The sequence below is a fragment of the Chaetodon auriga genome, chromosome 23 (assembly GCF_051107435.1).
Source record: "Chaetodon auriga isolate fChaAug3 chromosome 23, fChaAug3.hap1, whole genome shotgun sequence".
NCBI classification, from domain to species: Eukaryota; Metazoa; Chordata; class Actinopteri; order Chaetodontiformes; family Chaetodontidae; genus Chaetodon; species Chaetodon auriga.
Window position 1 is genome coordinate 18,243,508 of NC_135096.1, and position 20,740 is coordinate 18,264,247.

The 20,740-nt window shown below is 49.1% G+C and overlaps 2 protein-coding genes across 10 annotated transcripts in view; one reads left to right on the plus strand and one right to left on the minus strand.

Annotated features, from left to right (window-relative positions):
* Positions 1-209: 209 nt before the first annotated feature.
* On the plus strand, positions 210-4,005 carry gbx2 (gastrulation brain homeobox 2). Its single transcript, XM_076723364.1, has 2 exons — positions 210-729; positions 2,247-4,005. Exons 1-2 carry the CDS (start codon positions 210-212, stop codon positions 2,783-2,785), a joined length of 1,059 nt encoding a protein of 352 aa, XP_076579479.1. The 3' UTR covers positions 2,786-4,005.
* A 3,614-nt stretch (positions 4,006-7,619) lies between these two features.
* agap1 (ArfGAP with GTPase domain, ankyrin repeat and PH domain 1) overlaps positions 7,620-20,740 on the minus strand; it is a 117,432-nt gene continuing 104,311 nt past the window's right edge. For all 9 annotated transcript variants that reach the window (XM_076723280.1, XM_076723278.1, XM_076723279.1 and 6 more), the window contains 2 exons: positions 11,969-12,224; positions 7,620-11,844 (listed from right to left, as the gene is read on the minus strand). In XM_076723280.1, coding sequence (XP_076579395.1) covers positions 11,635-11,844; positions 11,969-12,224 — 466 coding nt within the window. In that variant the 3' untranslated portion in view covers positions 7,620-11,634. The remainder of the gene's footprint in view (positions 11,845-11,968; positions 12,225-20,740) is intronic.

Here is a 20,740-nt window from a genome sequence, read left to right on the forward strand (position 1 = left end):
AGAAGACGTGCTGAGTTTCTCTCTTCTTCGTGACTTTCTTTCCTCTGCAGCACGGATGGAATGGTTTTGTTTAATCGGATTATCTCTCCTCTAAACTCCGGTTCTCTCAGAGAGGTGACAGCCGCGGCTCCACCGGGGGTCTGCCGTCCCTCCGCGGCCGCCCACAGCGCTTCTTCTCCGGGCTCCTCCGAGCTGCAGCGGTCGTTCATATGAGCGCAGCGTTCAGTCCGTCCTTCATGGTGATGCAGCGGCCACTCGGAAGCACCACCGCCTTCAGCATTGACTCTCTGATCGGGGGCCCCCCGCAGCCAAGCCCGGGACACTTCGTCTACACTGGCTACCCGATGTTCATGCCGTACCGGTCGGTGGTGCTCCAGCCGCCGCCCCCGCCGCCCCCGGCCCTGCAGCAGGCTCTCCCCGCCGGCCACCATCCGCACCCGCAGATCCCCAGCCTGCAGAGCGGCTTCTGCTCCAGCCTGGCGCAGGGCCTGACGCAGGGCATGGCGCTCACCTCCACGCTCATGGCGTCGCTGCCCGGCGGCTTCTCCCCGTCCCAGCAGCACCAGGAGGCGGCCAGGAAGTTCGGCTCGCAGGCGCTGCACGCGGTCTTCGACAAAACTCAGGAGCTGCGGCTGGACGCGGAGGACGGAAAGAGCTTCCTGCAGGGGAAAGAGTCCGCGGCGCTGCAGGCTTTCCACGACACGGACACGCCGGGGCAGACATCCACAGGTAGGCGGGTTAGGCGCCCTGTTTCACCCGAACAGGGCTCAGAGTCCGCGGTCAGAGCGGCTCGGATCCTCGGAGCCACTTCACGGTCAGAAAATTTACCAAAGATTTGATGTTTGTTTCCGCTGCTGCTTCTTTTACATCTGAGGAAAATTTCTACACTTCAGCACTTTTTTAAAAAATTATTTCACATTTTGGCCGAAGCGTGAAAACAATAAGTTTAATTGGAAGAAACAAAATAAAGAAGAAACGGAGTTAAAATCTGAATGTAAAAATCTGAAATCTACAGAAAAACCTGAATCTTATCGGCAGCTTCTGTTTGATTATTAAAGGAAATTTGGATTTGAAATCTAAATACTTTGCAGATTTTATCATTTTATTCGCGTCACAAAAATGTTCAAATTATTCCAAAATAAGTTTTAATTTCTCCACTTTTGCACGCAGAGATGAAAACACTGCTGCTGCTCCACATTAAAATCAGCTGCTGATTGTTGGTGTGTTCGAGCTGTCAGGAGTCTGAACTCGAGCACAGATTTAGATTTAATAAGCGATGCTCATCAATCACTCTTGAAACCTTTTTTTTTTTTTTTTAGGCCTCAGCGAATCGATCCAGTGTTCTGTAAATCAACGTTTCATCAGATCAAGTCATGAAAACGTTGCTCGTTGTCTCAGATTCTTGAAGAATGAAGAATCTGGATGAATTTAATATGTTTGGTTTATTGGTGAAACAGACTGCTGACAGTTTGGTGACCTGCGCGCAGTAAATCACCGGATGACACGATGCCGCTGTTGAGGTTTTATTGGCTCCTGATGGAAAACAGACACGCTTGTTTCCTCTTCATTCTGTCTTTTTGTGATTGAATCTGACGTTTTTCAGTCCGCAGCAGCTCCGTTTCACACGCGGACAAACACAGTCTGAGCAGCGCAAACGGAGACGCTTCGTGCGTAATTACGCGTGAAAAATGAAACTCCCCGCAGAGCGCGTGCTTTCCGCGGTCTGATCCCAACACTGATCTGATGATGGATATTGACACGGGACAGGACGGCGACCCCCGCCCCCAACCACCACCCTCCTCACCCCCTGAGTTCACGCTGCAGACGTCAGTCAGCTTTGCCAAAATGAAACATTTTTCAATCAGCAGATATTTAACGTCAACATTTAAATGATAATTAACTGCAGTTTCAGTGTTTCACAGGATGTTTTCTCTCCGCCTTTGAGTCAGAAATCTGATTTTAATGAGACGTTTAGGACAGTTTCAGTCAGCTCTCTTTAATTTTTACAGAATCAGACACAGCGGATATTCCTGACAGACACTCGGAGACGATGAAGCTCATTTCTGACGCAGCCTCAAATCTTTTGGATTCTTTATAGAAAAAAAAGCATCAAAATGTTGAAAATCATTCGTTTAAAAACATTCAACAGATTTTAGGAACGCGTGAATTTTCTGTGCTTTCTGTTTTCTGCTCTATTGAAGTTTTTGTGATGATGATGATGTTAACGTGCCTCTCCTCTTCCTCAGTCAGAGCACACAGTAAAGAAGACTCCAAGGAGGACGAGTGCGGACGGAAAGACGAGAGCTTCTCCATGGACAGTGACCTGGACTACAGCTCCGACGACAACCTCACCTCCATGTGTCACAAGGAGGACGGGGACGGCGGCGGAGGAGGTCTGGACGACGGGCCGCACATGCACGGCTCCGGCTCCGGCGGCTCCGGGGCGGGCGGCGGCGGGGGGAGCGGCGGCGGAAAGAACCGGCGGCGGCGGACTGCGTTCACCAGCGAGCAGCTGCTGGAGCTGGAGAAGGAGTTCCACTGCAAGAAGTACCTGTCGTTAACCGAGCGCTCCCAGATCGCGCATGCGCTGAAGCTGAGCGAGGTGCAGGTGAAGATCTGGTTCCAGAACCGACGCGCCAAGTGGAAACGGGTCAAAGCCGGAAACGTCAACAACAAGTCCGGGGAGCCGTCCCGGAACCCCAAAATAGTCGTTCCCATCCCGGTGCACGTGAGCCGCTTCGCAATAAGGAGTCAGCACCAGCAGATGGAGCAGGCCAGACCGTAGAAGAAGAACAGGGTCCAGACTGAGAGGCTGAGGTCCGTGTTGATGTTCCGTTCTGTCTCACAGCTCAGTTCTTCTCTCGGTTTCTTTCATTCCCACAAACATCGAGCTGAAGGTGAACTTCCTGCTTCAAACCTCCGCCGCGTCACTCTGTCACTTCGTCTGCTTCTCACTTCCTGTTTCATTTATTCACCTTCGCTTTGACACAAATCCAGTCATCGGATGAAACTCGACGATCGGACGTGATGAAGATGATCGTTTCCAGCTTCAGCTCCAGAGAAAAGCTTGAATCAAAGAGGGAAACTGAGGACGAGTCACGAGGCCTCCGGACGTTTGCTTCTCATCGATTTATCAGAACAATAATTCTTTCAGTTTTCTTGTCCAGTGGAAAAAAAAATCGAGTCTAAAATGTATTTTAAAAGAAAGAAAAAAAGCTGCAGAATTCCTTTAATTTTATTTATGTTCGTTTTAATTTGGATCAAAGTGGAAAAACAAATTCTGTGAGTTGCTTGTTAAGATGGACGTTTTTGAAAAGTCACAAATGTTTTAGTCTCAGTGTGAGTCGGACAGTGTCCCCCTGAGACTCTGTCCCCCTGAGACACTGTCCCCCTGAGACTCTGTCCCCCTGAGGACACTGAGCTCAGACGGAGTTCGGTTAAAATCACTGAACCTGACGTTTGGATTTCGAGGCCCGCTGAAATGAACCCGGTGTGTTTGGTCAGATGATGTCATCATTTTCTTCTTCTCTACAGGAAATTAAAAACACACATTTCAAGCCTCAACACGAGACTCAGTGACTCGTTCAGCTGGACGTTTCTCCGCAGGAGGAACCGCAGAACAAGTCTGATCTTTCTGGAGCGACACCAAAAACTGCGCGTGAAGACGCGGAGCGGTGACGCGCCGCTGAGGAGGAGGAGGAGGATGAAGAGACAAAGTGACACGAGCAGCTCCTCCCCACATGTAAATACACACACGGGACCAAGCTGAGGACATCAGTGTCCGTTTCCCGCCGACGGACGGCGCGTTATTTTAACTCTTGCTCTTGATTTGCGAACATTTGGGGTTTCACGACCCTCGTGTCTGTGCTACTAAGACTCCAAAAGCTCTTCCTCTCTTTGCTCTTTGGATCGAACTGTTACTGCTTCATTTCATCTGAGTTTTCTTCTTTTGGACAAAATGACGCTGCTAATTTATTTATAGAAAATTGTGCAAAAAGTAACTAACATTCCCTTCAGATATACAAGTGTGAATTAAAAGAAACGTGACCGGATGTTCAGCTGCTCTGTCTCCATTCATCATTTAAGACTTTTACTTTATTAGTTTTACATTTAATCACTGAAATATTTCTGTCTTTAGAAAATTCTCATTTTGTTGAATTCAAATATAGAAACACTTAAATTTTGCTGATATGAGTGTGACAGTTTGAGCACAGGTCGATAATTGTGCAGCTGCTGATTTAAAAAATAAGAGTTCAGATTTCTTTGATTTTGTTTTGAAGGCCTGATGATTTCAAGGCCACAAATCTTTAAATGTGATCAGAGAAAAGAAGGAAAGAGGTTGGAAATGTTCAGAAAGCAGAGCTACACATTTTTAAAGCTTTAAAGTTATTTGACAGAAATAATTAATCTGGATTAACTTTTATGAAAAATGGAAAAAAAAAACGGAAATGAGATGAAATCAGAGCATCTTTATTTAAATATTTATTGTCTTGTTTTTCTGTGGTGACGATCACAGCCTGAAGGTCAAAGGTCACTGATATTCAGTCTGTTGTCCTGACAGGTGTCGCAGCTAAATGCGCGCTCACGCGGCTGCCTGATGAGTGACAGGCCGGGCGCGCGCCCGACGTGTCCTGACAGACAGTTGTTGTCCTGTCGTGTGTTTGTCAATAAAGTTTAAGCCCAAAACTACTTTGAAAAAAAAGGGTCAGATTTTGACAGCTGGGTTTTTATTATTAGAAATTAACTGCGGTGATTTGAGGTTTCTGGTCGGAATTTTAATTAATTTAATTGATGAATTTTGTTTAAAATAATTTGTTTTTAAACTCCAAAATACGCTTTTTACATTTTGTATTTTACAGCTTTTTCTAATCATAAACGGCCTATTTTGCTAATTTGACTGGAAGCTAAACGCAGCACCTGCTGACCCACAGAACCACCACACACCTTCACATGAAAACCAAAGCTGAACTCTTACCTGGAGCTTCCGGCGCGCAGGTGCACACAGCTCGAACCAGAACTAATGAACAACATTAACGAGAGAATTATTATCCGCTTGTGTGGAAATATTTCATTATATTAATTATTTCACCGTGAAGGAAAATTAAAAACAGAAGCGGAAATTTACCTGCTGTCCGGTCGTGACGTCGGCTTGGCAGTCATCAAACTGCAGGTGTGAGGAAGGAGGAAGGTTTACCTGAGGAGACACGAATTAACGAAACCCTCAGAATTCAGAAACGTTCAATAATTCAAATACATCCTTCAACAACATTATTCATATTTTAGAATGTTAAGAAATGTACCGCGCAAATCAAACCACCGGAAGTTCAATTAACCCGTCAGCTAACGACGACGTGTGCCAATTTTCTTCTGTCACAAACCAAATTCAGGTTTTCTCTGATTAAACTCACGTGAATGGCGCGCGTTCTGCCTCACAGTTCAACATTTAAGGCGCTTTAAGGTTTGAAAGTTCACCAACTTCGCTTCAGTTTCGACAAACACGAAAACACTCAAGCTAACCTTTGCTTGTCTGCTGAGGGAACGCTGTGACGCAGGGGACGTGATGACGCACGCACGCAGACACGTTCTGTTGCCGCAGCAGCAGATTGTTCCAGAAACTGCGTAGAATCATTAGCAAAGCAAAACGAAAATATTCAGTTAATTTGAGTCGACTGGCAGAAAATTAATGAGAAACATTTTTAATAATAAAAACCAAATTTACTGTTTTTCTCTGTTTGGTTAAATTTTAAAGGAAGCAGCTTTGGCCTTTTAAACAAGTATTAAACAAGTATTTTCTACTATTTTCTGAACTTGTTTGAATTAAACGATTATTTAATTTAATTAGAAAAACGATGGACAGTGAAAATAATTATGAGCCCAAATATTTTAACACATCTGACAGAAACAAGATGATTTCTTTAAAAAAAAATAAATTAATTAATTAAAATATAGCAGAAAATCTGATTTTCCCTTAAAAAAAAAAAAAGAGAGAGATTTGACAGAAGATTAAAGGAGCATTTTACAGATTAAAATCAGGTTACTGGTTATGATCAGTCCATCTGTAAAAAGCTGTTTAATGTAAAACAAAATAACCCTGATGACATCACTGTGATGTCATCAGGGTTATCTCAGGTTTTCTTTTATTTCGAACAGAAAGTCAGCGTTGCTGACTGGATGTGTGGAGTCTGAATGACAGCTGTTATCAGGCAGGGAGGCTCTGTTGAAAGGAACTGTCCAGTTGCATTGTGGGAAACGTAGGACTCGTTTGCACATACCAGGCACTGAAGATCAGACATCTCGACCTCAGTCTTTTCTTAAAAACGTGTCTCTTGTGAATCCATCATCTGACTAAACAGAACAAACAGAATTGAGTTATTCTGATTATTTTGAATTCTGAATAATTCCTTTTTCAATGCTGTAATTTCTGCATGGACGCTGGCAGGAAGGACGAGGAGGCAAAGGACAGTCCGCTGACAGTCCTCAATCAGAGAGCACTAGATTTACTGGAATCAGAGCTGAACATTAAAGCGATTTTTTTCGGCCAATAAAAATCAGATTTGAGTGACAAAAATCCAGATTGGGCCTTGAGCGTGCAGCGTGACCAGAGACGGGCCTGTGTGCGACTCTAATGAATTTTTTTGCAAATTGTAATCAACGCGGGCCGTCGTGGTCGGCTGATAAATGAGACCCGGGGGGATCGGCCTCGGCCTCGGCTCTTCGCTGCAGCTTGTGCCCCCCCCCCATGTGCTGATTAATCCTGACGGAGCCACACTGCCGCTGCAGGAAAGTGAGTGTCTTCTTCTGTGGTGGTTACCTCTGCTGTGTGATGGACAAAGTGACAAAGAGGACATTCACAGTTCTGTATCTAAAAGAACAAAAAGAGCAGAATCACAGCGTCCATCAGCAGCCCGACTCTGGGTGGACACGTCTGCTGCATCTCTACAGAAAACAGATGAAAAAAGGCCCCAAAAAAGAGTCAGAGGCAACAGATAATTCTCTCATTCCAAACTCCATTTAAAAAAGTCTCATTTCTTTTATTTCCATTCCTCTGAAAGTGACACTGATGGAACGGGACCATGATTTTATTTTGTCTTTGAAAGTTCAGGAAAAGGCCTCAAAGTTGACGTTTGACAAATAATAAATTCCTGCTTTCATGACGTGAACGAGGACGCCGCTCCTTCAAGTCTGACCTCAGATGTCTGTTGTCCATTTGTGCAGGAACGTCCTGAGCTCCATCTGCTGCCTCTGGACTCCACACACACACACACACACACACACACACACACACACACCCTGTTAAACACAGGGATTAGGAGGGATTATCTGGGTATTATCTAATTACCAGACAACAGCAAACACAGCTCACACTCACACTTCACACACTGATAAATGAAAAATAAAAAAACCTGCATTAACTCCATTGAAGCTACTTTCTCTGTAAAAACTGAACACAGTTTGGTACGTACTGGGACTGACTTACCTCAGGGTCACCAAAACATTCAGAAGAGATCCTACAAAACGATCAAATTTCACCGTAAAAAAAGAAAAGACTTCAAACCAAATTTAAAGCAAAACCATCAAGAAACATCGTAAAAATAAAAAAAGGCCACGAGCGCTTGAGGTTATATTAAGAAGCATTATTCTTGTCTTTATTGAAAGAGACACATTACAGTAGAAGACTCTGTATTAAGTAAAATTTTTCAACAACGGTACTGTACAGCAAACAAAAGTCAATAACAATAATAATAATAATAATAATAATAATAATAATAATTAGAAGAACAATGACAATAAAGACGATAATGTGTCTGGATGATAAATCATGACAATTAGAATAAAACATGGACTGGAGGTGAGAAAAATGTACAAAAACGCAGGTGTGAGGGGGCGGAGTCTTCCTCACAGGGTGCGTTTATAAATAATGTAGGGACGGCCCTGGTGGGTGGGGCTCAGGGGGAACGACTACAGGAGGTAACACCAGACGAACCAAATGTTGACCATACGGATTGTTTTTTTCTTTGTCGATGGAAGTCTATGTACAGATGAGGCGGCGGCGGCGAGCGCTGAGCGAAGTGTTAGCGGTTTCCTCGACGTCCTGCCGTCTCTCAAAGCTGACGTGATTTATCGACAGACGGGCAGCTTCTTTCGTAAAGTTCGCTCGCAAGTCGACAATAACCGTGCTAACGCGTTCGGCGCTAGCTGCGGTTAGCTTCAGTGACAGATGATTCAGCAGTTTCTATGAATACAATTAAAAGCAGATACTGGCGAGTTTTCTCTGCTGCGACGACATTAAAAAAACAGACTTTGGATTTGATTTGGACATTTGAGGCGAGAAGATCACAAATCAGTTCAGAGAAAAACGTCTCTAACGTCCGCGTTTCAGTCACAACGTCACCATGCAGATTAGCTGTGTTGAGCTAACTGATTGCTAGCTGTGGCTGTAGCTTCACAGGATGTTTCTATTCCGGAAACAATTTTCTCAGAGGAGAGTAAGAGCAGTTAAAAATACTAATAAGTATTAAAAGTTTGCCTGCAAGCTGAAACAATGCTGCCATGCTAGCTGGTTCGCTGCTAGCTGCGTTTAGCTTCAAGGACAGATGACTCAGCAGTTTCTACAAACAGTTTAAAGTGTCTTTTACAGCGAGATGAAACAGACCAGATGACTCAGCACTGCTTCTCTCCTTAGCTGTGTTCAGCTAATTGATTGCTAGCTGGAGCTTGAATTTGCTGCCATGCTAAAGTGTTCACTGCTAGCTGCAGTACGGGTTAGCGTTATCCCGATGCACAAATCATTTCTGAACCAGTTCAATTTAACTTTTCTACTCCGATGAACTTAAACAGACTTTGTGGGTTTATTTAAAACAATATTTCTGTCCTTTAGACATTTTCCAGCTTTTCATTCTCACTTTTGTCTCAGACTAAAAACACATGCTGCTAGCTTGTTCACTGCTAACAATTAGCATTAGCGGTCAACTTGTGACAGATTATTTTGTGCCTACAATCACTCAAGAGCAGACGTTACTGAGCTTTCTCTGCTCACGTGACCTTAAATCAGCGGATTTGGATTTCCACGTCGCTCAGACACGAAGCAGATCAGAGGAAAAGCTGCCACTTCGGAAAGAAAATGACCGTTTAATGCCAATTAAGAAAAGCTGTTAAGACGGACTGAATCATGTTTAGTGCATTTCTGTCATAAATAAAAGGACGTCTTGGCCCCGTCCTGCTGTCCTGCTTCGGGACAGATGTGGGACAAGTCTAATATAAAAACATCAAATCAAACACTCTGAAGACACGTCGCGGTCAAAACCCCTCCGCTTAGTATTGACGGGGGATCAGACGCCATCTTTGAGACGCCTGCGGGAGGAAATGGGGTCGTGGCACGAACGCGGTTGGACGACATGACGGACGTAAAGGCAGGCATGTTAAAAAAAAGGCAAAAAGAACGTTTAGAGTTCATGTTTTTTTCTTTTCGCTCTTTCTCACGTTTCTACAAACAGGCCGAGTTCGTGTTTCCTGGGAATATCGCAGAGACGTACGAAGTTACGACAGCGGCCGATGTTTGAAGAATATTGCTTGAGTCCACCGTCGGGCGGCGAGCTGCTCCACAGCCTCCGAGCAGCCTTTAAGGTTTGAGGACAAGACGGTCAAAAGAGCAAAGACGAGGACACGAGCTGTGGACGCTCAGCATAGTGTTGAAGGTAAAAATCACGCACGTCGAGGCGAAGCAGCGTCGATCGGTTCGCGTTCAGTCGACGTGTTTCACGCCCAGCTGTCGCGTCCCAACACCCTCCAGACTGGAACCACTGGTTTGATCACCTGGCTCCCCACAAAGGTTTGACTTCCTGTCCTGGATGGAGGACATTCAGTCCACGCTGACATTTTTCCCGACACAAACACACATCAGAATAAATCACTTCCACTCTGCAACCGACGCACCGGCGAACAGGAAGTACTTCCTGTGTTCTCTAATTTACACGACGAAAAGAGAGAAAGTGACGGAGATTATTTACAACAAGGAGGTTTCCAGACCAGACGAGGAAGAAGCCCTTCTTAGTGATTCGCTGAGCAGATCGGGGAGACTGTCTGATTGGACGGGACAGACGAATAACAGAGGAGGGAAAAACATGTCAGACAGAAACAGGAAACTTTGACCTCGTATATTTCTTCCATCGTGTTTTCGTCGCTGCTAAAAGCTTTTTGTCTGCTAACAGTAAAAATGAGTTTTCTGATCGACCAGGAAAAGTTAATCATGTCGTCTATGCTTTGATTGGTCAGATCTGACAGCAGGTTCACAGATTAGAAACACCTGAACAACATGAAGAAGAAGCACATGGATTCCCTTTTCTCTCCGTGTGGCTTTAAGCTGCTTCTGTTCCACTTTTTACACGAAAAACAACAAAATTCACTTGAGGGACATTTGAAATGGAACCAGGATGGACGAGAGACTCACAGCTGAGATCAGGCGATGAGGAACAGAGTCACTAAAAATAACCAACAGATGATTTCATGCTCAATCGTTAGAGTCCCAGCCGTTCATGTTTGGACACGTTCGCTGGATTTCTTCTTCTTCACTTCTGGTAAATCAACATTTTAAAGGCCGACGCCCTGAAAACACGTTTGTGGTCACCTGGACTTCAAACCGTCTCTGGAACAGGTGAGTTTAAGCTCTGAGCTGAAGTGAAAACACATTAAACCCTAAACTGGTTTCAGGACTCAGAAACTGGGAAAAGACGACGGGTGATGGCGATGGACAGTCTCTGGTCCCTGAGCCTGGCAAGAGCTTCTGCACACTGAATGACTTTACACACCTGAACCCCCCCCCCCCCCCCCCCCCTGTATCAATTGGTCCAGCGCTGCACGTCCAGGTAAAGTTTACAGAGTCCATGAAAAGCGGCGTGAATGAAAGGCGGCGAAGCGAAGCGTGTAGGACATGCGATCTATCACACCTCAGTTTACCTCTTCAAAGTCTCACATCAACATTTTTCACATTACAAACAGGTGTGAAGGCAGGAGAGTCCAGAAGGAGGCGACACACGGCGCCGCCGGCGGGACTCCGCCCCCGCCTCCGCTGATGATGATGATGAAGGTGATGATGATGATGATGTGCAGTTCAGATGGTTTCCTGGAAAAGCACCGAGCGTGTGGACGTGCTGTTATTGATCCTTCGTGACGTCACAGTTTTCTTCGTTGAGTGCTGACGATATGTTTTGGCGAGCAGATTTCTGAGGATTCTGATTGGCTGTTGTTGACTCAGGCTGGTCCTGTAGTGTTAAACTATAGCTGTGTGTGATGAGGTATGATGTCCCTTGAGCTTCAGACTGGCCGTCATTGGCTTTCATAAGTCATGTGACTGTTTCCCAAAACGCTCTGATGAGCGACAGATGAAGGTCGACTGTGGACCACATTTCCCATCATGCACGCTGAGGGTTCTCCCAAACGGACTCAGCGTCACCACTGACCTGCGGTCAGTTTTAATCAGTCTTAACGAGCCGACAGGGGGAGTGGTGGACAGGTGAGGTGGGCGGGGCTTAGAGTCACAACAGGTAGTGGTTCCCAAAATAAACGGTCAGGATTCTCCCAAATCGGGTTTGTTTGTCTGTTTGTCTGTTTGTTTGTTTGTGGTGAAGTGTCCGGTGGTCATATGAGCGCGGCGCTGCCGGCGCTGCTGCAGCTGTTGTTGCGGTTGGTGTTGCGGCGCGACAGGTTGGGCGTGGCCATGAGCGGGTAGCGCTCGTCGGGGCAGCCGTACTGAGCCAGCGTGTCCACGCACTCCTGACTGCTGGCCTGCCGGGCGTACGCCATCGCACTGTTTCCGTGGGCGTCCCTCGCCATCAGATCCACGCCATACTGAGAGAGAGAGAGAGAGAGAGAGAGAGAGAGAGAGAGAGGATGATCAGTGATCTTAGTGACGAGCAATGCTGAATTATTGATCATTGATGATCAGAGTCACGTGCGATTGGCTGGTTCTTACCCAGATGAGGAGCTGCGTGATGACCACGTTGCCCTTGCGGGAGGCCAGGTGCAGTGCGTTGCGTCCGTCTCCTTCGCCGCAGGTCTCGTTGACCTGCTGGCGGCCTCCGTGGGCGAGCAGCAGCACCACGGAGCGCAGGTCTTCCTCGGCCGTGGCCCTCAGCAGCTGCTGGCCCAGCGACAGGTCGGCGCAGGGCAGCGACGCCAGGAACAGACGCTGCTCGTACTTCGCCCGGATCCAGCGCTCCCGCTCCTCCCTGATGGACAAAACACAGGACGGAGACACTCAGGACGCGTCTGAGACCAGTCATTTCCCTCCAAAATAAAGCTGTGGTGAATCCATCACATGGAGCTCAGACGGGATTCAAACCCGCAGCCTCACTGTGAACTCCACAGGAGGCCTGAAGGGGCCTGCTGCTGACCACCAAAACAAAGATGGCGTCGCACGTTTCTGTCCGCCACGATGCTCGGAGCGTAAAGTAAGACACAGCGAGCGAGCGAGCGAGGGCGGGACGGACGGGGTGAAAGACGAGGGGACGTGGACACATTGTTCACCAATCGAGTGTCATTAACTGCTGATCTGTCTAATCCACAGCTCTAATCTGCTCAAATCCCTCCATGTAAACACAGGCTCATTCAGCCCGCCGGGATTAGCCCGGCCTCAGGAGAGGGACGGGGGAGGACAGATATTGAGCTGTCCCCCCTCCTCCCCCTCCTTAACAAAATAACAGCCCCTCCTCCAGGGGGTGAGGTGGCAGGAAATGGAGAAGGGGGCACAGCCGACACCTCCGCCGAGAAAAGACTCAGAGGAGAGAAAACCTGCTGCAGTATCCTGTGAAGTACTCTGGAGTACTGCTGGGTACTGAAGTACTTCCTCAAATGTGTCCAAGCAGCATGTTTGTACATGTTTCTCTCTGTCTCATCAAAGTTTTATTCTTTTATTTGAGTAGTTTTGGAAATATTGCTCTTCCTGTTTCCACTTTCTGAATCTGAAACGGTGGAAAAGAAGAAAATAAAGGTTCTGCTCAGGCTGTCCCCAGGTGACGGACAGACAGACGGACGGACGGACGGACGGACGGCAGCGAGGACAGTCGGGACAGTGAGGTGCATGATGGGAGATGTAACTGTGGGAAAGGAGGATGAAAAAGTGAGTCTGAACTGAACCTGGCAGAATCTCATTAAGTCTCTTCCTGGAGACCAGAGAGTGTGTGTGTGTGTGTGTGTGTGTGTGTGTGTGTGTGTGTGTGTGTGTGTGTGTTGTCAGGGGTGTGGTGGGTGGGGCGGCAGCAGCTAGCATCACGGAATGTCCCGGGGGCTTTTCCTTCCTGCCCCGGCCCAGAGGGAGAGTAGGGAGGATGGCACAAGACTACGGCCGACAGCCCCCGGACAAAGCCTGGAGGTGTCGCCGGGTGTGTGTGTGTGTGTGTGTGTGTGTGTGTGTGTGCTCTCAGCGGGGCTCTGGCCTTCTGTCCTCCAGAGGACGGAGAGGAAATGTGAGGCCACTGGACCCAGGAAACGCATGCCTTCCCCCGCCGCTGGAGTTGCTAAGGGCCTCGCAGTGTGTGTGCGTGTGTGTGTGCGTGTGTGTGCGTGCTCTACATTTAGCTCAGTGTCTGAAGAACCCAGCCGTGTTCTGTCTGCTTTGGTCAACACGTCTGAAGAGGCTCCTTCTGTCGGTCTGATGGTTGTATGAACACCACGTGGCCAAAAGTATGTGGACGGGCCGGCGCTCTGGCTCTGGCGCGTTTTGCTCTGCACTTCCTGTTCTGGCGCCTTGAGAAGAACTTTAAGAACGTCCCCGTCTGGCCTGAGCCGACATCAGTGTCCCACCTCAGCATTAACGAACATGGTGTCACGATCACATGTTCACCTCTGAGCCAATGGAGCATCTGGGCGTCCACATACTTTTGGCCACGTAGTGTTTGAGTGGACAGCTTGTGATGAGCGTCCCCGACACGACGAGTCTTCTTGGCTCTTTGGTTTTATTGTGTGTGTGCTGCGTGTGTGTGTCGCGGTAAACATCATCGCGAGCTAACGAGTCCTGAAAACACACATCTCTGGACAGTGGAGAGGCTAATTGCACTAATTAACCACACAGAGAGTGTGTGTGTGTCTGTTTGTGTGTGTGCGACAGTACGTGTTAACATGTGTCGACTGGACGCACACACTCATATTTTGTGTGTTAATCTGTGTGTGTGTGTGTGTGTGTGTGTGTGTGTGTGTGTGTGTGTGTGTGTGTCCCTTTTCACATCCCATTAGACGAAGCGCTGCGCTCCAGCACCAAGGCATGCTGGGTAGATAATTAAACATGAGTCCCGGTGAGATGGTTTGTGACAGGGAAACACACACACACACACACACACACACACACACACACACACACACAAAGATGTCAGCAGGAGCCCAGAGGGGTTTGGATGGATGTGTGTGTGCGTGTGTGTATGTGAGTGTGTATGTGAGTGTGTGTGTGTGTGTGTGTGTGTGTGTGTGTGTATCAGTCGGTTAAATGAAATGATAAAATTACACCAGCCAGAGGAAACAAACACACTCTCCTTTCAGACGTCCACTGATTCTGTTTCTACTGTTTCCTTTCTCTCTCACACACACAGACACACAGACACACACACACACACACACACACACACACAGAGTTCATCTCATCTTCCTCATTTTATTCTGTTTTCTCTGTTTTTTTAGCACAAAGTGAGAAACCTCGACACGACATCGAACCACAGACGGAGAATTTAAAGAACATTTAACTGTGATGAAGATGAGGAGAACACACACACACACACACACACACACACACACACACACAGCAGCCCTTTTTCAGAGTGTTTTTCTATGAGGCGTCTTTAAAGATTGACATCATCAGCAGGAACCAATCAGCTTGCAGCTGAGAGTCGCAGACAGGAAGTCGGACAGCGCTGACATCCAGAATAAAGCTGAGCTTTTGAAAATGTTTGTCACAGCGAAGCTCGGCTTTTCAAGAGCCAAATTCAAGCACTTTCAAGGACTTTCAAGGCACCACACTGTTAAAGGAGCATCGTCAAACTCAAGCACTTTTTCCACTCTGGAAACAAACAAACTTTCAAGGCTGAACCCTCGAACGTCCACGACCATCGACCATCTTTCTGTCCGAGGTCAGCTGTTGATTGACAGCTCCATCAGCGGCCATGTTGTGGCGCCGGGTCGTGGTCGCCGTTGGAAGCGGTGGGGCGGCGTGTGATTGTGTTCGGGGTCGTCGTGGAGCTGCGCTGATTTCCTGCCTGTTGTTTGAGCTCAGGACACCCCGCATTGTGTGTGTGTGTGTGTGTGTGTGTGTGTGTGTGTGTGTGTCCACGTTCCCCCTGAGCGGCTGCTTTGTCTGCTCGTGTTTACACACACACACACACACACACACACACACACACACACACACACACACACAGAGTTTCCTGTCCGTCAAAGCCAGAGGGTGTTTGGCCTGAACCGACGGACCGCCAGCTGCTCGCCGTGTGTGTGTGTGGGGAGGGGGGGGTCATCTGTCCGACACACACACACACACACACACACACACACACACACACACACACACACACACACACATCCAGGGAAGTTTGTTTGTCTGATGTGATTTTATTTTGGTTTTTACTCGTCGGGTCGATTTTTTGGTTTCGTTCAGTGAAAATCGTTCACGGCTGAATTCAACCAAATCGCTGAAAATCTGAATTTCCGGTCAGAAATGAAGCAGAAACGTTGCCTGAAAAACACAAACTTCTGTTTCTTTCAAAGTGTTTGTCAGCTGAGACGACAGGAAACGTCGTCCTTTCAGAATAAAATGACAAACTGTGACGCTGGAGCGTAAAAACAGCGAAAGAAGAAAAGTGGAAGCAGAAGGAGAATCTTCTCGGCGGAGCTCAGCTCAGCGGGCTGAGATGTATGAGCCAACACGCCGCCGCTAAAGCCCGTCATTAATTACAGTGTGTGTGTGTGTGTGTGTGTGTGTGTGTGTGTGTGTGTGAGAGAGGTAATGAGCGGTAGGAAACGGGGTTAAGAGTGACATGGTGTCAGTGGCTTCTCTTCTGGCCTAATTAGCCCTCTAATTAATAGATTAATAGACGGACAGACAGAGCGTGGATAAGAGCAGCAGCTAACTGCCCGACCTAATGTGCACTGAAGATGAATCGCCGTCACGCCGTCACCTGGACGGTTTTCAACAAGGTGAGCAGCAAAACGCAGCTCTGAAATTCATCCAGGAGACCTGACAGCCGGCGTTTGACTCAGTCCTACAGCAGGAGACGAGAGACAAAAGGAAAGACGAGCAGAAGAGGCTGAAATCAATTAGCCTTTCCGAGCAGGTCGTTAGCTGCCCTTGGATAGGCACAGATAATTAAAGGGAGGGTGGTGGGGTGAGAAAGGTCTGGGTGAGGCGGGGGGGGGGGCAGAGCTGGACTGAAATCAGCCTTGAGACTGGAGTGGACGGAGGTGGAGGGGTTAAATCGGACAGAGATAAAAAAAAAAAAAAAAAAAAGAGACGATGCAAATGAGGAGAGAAGGTGGAGAGAAATGGGCCAAAGCGACGAGGAGCTGATCTCTGGGCTGAGACGAAATGCTCCAGCGATGCCATACAGACACAGAAAAAGAGGAGAAAAGGGGGAGGTCTGAGAGAAGGAGGAGGACGAGGAGAGGAAACCTCCATACAAAGACAGAAGGACAGACAGAGGCAGGGACGGAGGACACATCAGGACGCTCGTCTAAGATCTTTAAAGCAACTTGATGATCAATTAGGAAGCAGAGATACGAGGTCACATTCACATAATTGAACTGATAATTAACTGTCTGCATGTCGGGCCGGGGGTCCCGGGGGTCCTCCAGAGTCCCCCAGGACCAGACGGAGTCCACATTATGTTGTCATGATCGGGGCGGGACGAGAAAACCTAAAATCTGACACCAACTCAGGAAATCAGGCCTCAGCTTGACGAGACGAGAGCCTCCACCGTCAGATCTGACCTCCAGCACAGAAGAACAACCACAGTCTTCTTCTTTGGTGACAGTCTGCACATGCAGTGACGGCCACGTGACCTCCGACCTTTGCTGCGTCCTTCTCTCTCTGTCCTCCACCTTCACGTGCGGCCTGACGGTGACGGTCAGCAGGTGCATGACCAGGAGGAAGCTGATGTGAAGGAGGTAGCAGCAGCAGACCCTGACGAGCACTGACATTTCCTGCCAGATTAGCTGGATTGGGTGGGGGTGGGGTGGGGGGGGGTGGGGGGGTTAATGCAGAAACCAGAGCGGAGAGGAACTGATGAATCAGGATCTGGATTTAAAACACAGACGAGAGGTTTTACGGCGCCACAAAGGCGTCGAACTGATTAAAAGCCCGACGCAGCGTTCAAGGATCCACATTAAGTGTCGGTTTTATTCGTGCTGGAGTCACACATCTGTCCTCCTGTGATGAAGACGAGCAGGACTTCATCGCTCCACCCCTGAACCCGTCTGATAAACGGCGTTTTTGTAAACATCATCGATGAGCTCTTCTTAAAATCCCTCCTCTCCTTTAGAGAAACGTCCTCCTCTGTCGGTGACGCCTCGTCCTTCTCCTCCTCCTTCTGCAGCATTAAACGCATTAACGGACGCCGCCGCTTCCTCCTCAGCTCGTTTGGATGCTGTAAACACGGCGAGTGAATGAACGGGATCCTGAAGCCAAGCGTCTCCTCGCGGCTGGAGGTTTAAATGTTTACCAGCCGGCCGCCGCTCGCCGTGAACCCATTCCATCCAAACACATTACCACAAACACGAGGAGGACCGCGGCCTCCAGTTCTTCCTCCCCCTCCTGCCTTTTCTTTATTGTATGAGCAATTTGCCGACTGGGCCAATTAGCCAAAGGGTGCGGGCGAGGAGGGCGAGGAGAGCGAGGAGGGCGAGGGGGCGCTCGGATTCATTTCTGCTCCGGGAGCCGGCCCCCGCTGGCTCACGGTGGGCAGGAGCCAAGCGAGGCCGGCGAGCGGGAGAGGACGGACGGAGTCACGCACGTAGAGAGCGTTATTTATTTCTTCATTATTAAAATCAGGGAGGGGAGGGGGCCGAGGACGGCGAGGTTAATCTGATGACTCAGGCATAAAGAATGTGCATTTAGTTTGTGCTTTTAGCTCGCATTAGCATAACCTCAGCGCCATGACAAACGATGAATGGCCCGGTGATTGGCTCGTGTCAGCCGGCTTAATGTCAATAGTAAATTGGAGGGCTTGTTAGGCGAGCTGGGGGACGCGGTCGCGGGCAGCGGCGAGGCAGTCATGTACAAAATAACGTCTATTAGGACTAATTTAATCAAGGCCTCCCTTTTACAGATGAATTAGAATGTAGGGGCCAATTATTTTTCAGCGTTTGCAGTGGCCCTGCCTGTCAGGAGGCCGCGCTGCTGCTTCCTGTGTGTGTGTGTGTGTGCGTGTGTGTGCGTGTGTGTGCGTGTGTGTGCTGTTTAAAATGCAGGCCGAGGGGCCGGCTCATATCAGCGGGGGCTGCAGATAATGGCGGAGAGATGATGGCAAGCGGGATCAGCTAGTTAACGGACGCAGATGAAGCCGAGCTTGGCTCAATCTGCACACACACACACACACACACACACACACACACACACACACACACACACACAGTGACCTCATGGGAAACTGACATCATTGAGGAAAATGACGGCCTTTTGTTGAAACGCTGTTTGGACTCAATAAAAACTTCATCGTGGTCTGAAGCTGCTGGACTCAGCGAGGCTGAGATTAACGGGTTTCTCCTGAACGCGGCGTTTCTGTCGGAAACCGCCATGTTCTCCTCTCCAGGCTCAGAGACCTGGACACAGTGAGGGACCATTGAAGACACTGTCCTCCATCACAGACTGATGGTTGATCTTAGTTGATGAAGATGAAATTTTCTAATTTAATATTTCAGCCCTGAACAAATAACAAATAAAATGGGTGAAATTTTCCTGAAAATTTAAATAAATCATCTGCCAACGGCCTGAACTGTGGACACACACACACACACACACACACACACACACACACACACACAGAGGCTGAAGACGCCCTCAGAGGACGTCGCTGATTGGCTGAGAACAAGGCTTTAACCCGCATCACGACGCGTCTCATTATGACGTTTCCGGGTCGATCCGCCGCAGACGGCGCCTCTGATGTGACGCGTGTCCGTGTCCAATCACACCAGTCCAATCTGTGTTATGATCACACACTCCGGAGGGGTGTGTGTGTGTGTGTGTGTGCGTGTGTGTGTGTTAGATGAGTTTGGCTTTCATGGGGTGTGAGGATGGGCTGCCCCCTCCTTCCCCCACCATTGCCTCTGACCCTGGGGGGCAATTATCTTATGATGTGGGCCCCTTGCCCGCCTCCTTCCCCCGGTCGCCCCATCTGGTCCCCTGAGCCCAATCCCGCCGCCACGTCGGGGCCGCCGCCGCACCTGCACCCCGGCCCAGATTAAAAGCCCCCGGTCTAATTTTAAATCTGTTAGCGCTGGCCTTTTCTTAGGGGGGAACAAGACTAATCTGTTCCCATAAAGGGCCTGATTCTTCGCTCTCCTGGCTCCCAGCGCCGACAGACCTGCTGCTGAATTATTACTGGCCGAGCATTCGTCATGTGGGGCCCGCTGTTAAGTGTGTGGTGGCGAGGCGGCGCCGCCATGCGAAGCCCCGCGCGCTCATCCTTTAGCCGTCCTGAGTCCGGCTCATTTTTCTGCTGTCTAATTAAGGTGTGGTGCCCCGGCGAAGCTCCGCCTCCTCCTATTGTTCACGCTGCACGCCGACCCCGCCGCGCAGGTCATCACCGCTTCCTGTGACAACACCAAACAAGTCGTTTCCAGGCTCTACGGGAAATGCAGCCATGATTTGTTCAGAGGGTTCGAGCTTCTCTAAAGGATCAGCAGACACTGACGTCCTGACGTCTCTCCAGGTGTCAGCTGTCTCTGGAGGACTGGACATCGCTCGGTTCATAATCTCCATCCCAGCAGAGAAGAATCCGGTGGACAAGTCTGGACACAAACGGGCGAAGACGCCGACCCTCCACGACAGACCGCCAAAGGTCGGCGGTTGGCATGAGGGGAGGGCGGGAGCGCGAGGACACGGGAGGCCCAGGGGACGGAGGCGTACGGCCGCCAACCACCTTCTCCGTCCGGTGGCCAGGAGGCTGGATTAGCAGCGCTGTCACTTGCTGTCTGCTCAGGCCTGCTAACACGCCGCGTCAAACGCAGCCCGAGCAGGCCTTGGGTGCTGGTGTTGACGCGACGCTCGACAGATAATTAAAACAATGAGCCGCGGCGCCAAGAACTAAAGAGCGAGGGTGCTGCGGCGGTGGCGGCCGAGCCAGCGAGCCCCTGCGGGCGCTCCACGATGGGCAGCGTGCCCAAACTTAGCAGCCCCTTCGGCGGTGGCATCAGCTGGGGCGCGGCACCGGGCGAGCGTGCCAGCCGAGGTGATGACGGCTGACCGCGGGCGGCCAGAGGTTAATGGGAACGTTTAGAGGATGGCTGAGTCTTTTTGTGGTTTGTTACAGAGAGAAAAATAGTTCTAACAGGATCCCTCTGGCGCCGCAGAGCTGGCAAGGTTGGTGTTCATCCACCCTCCCAGCTTCACAGCTCAGTCCCTGCCCCGCCGTCCCCCGTCCTCGCCACAGCAAGGGACGCTTGTCAACAAGTATCTCTCTTCACACGAAGCACTGCGGCGCTGAACGGGCGCGGCGAGACGCTGCATTAGCAGCAACGAGCTAAAAGGATTAGCGCCGACAGTGTCCCCTCC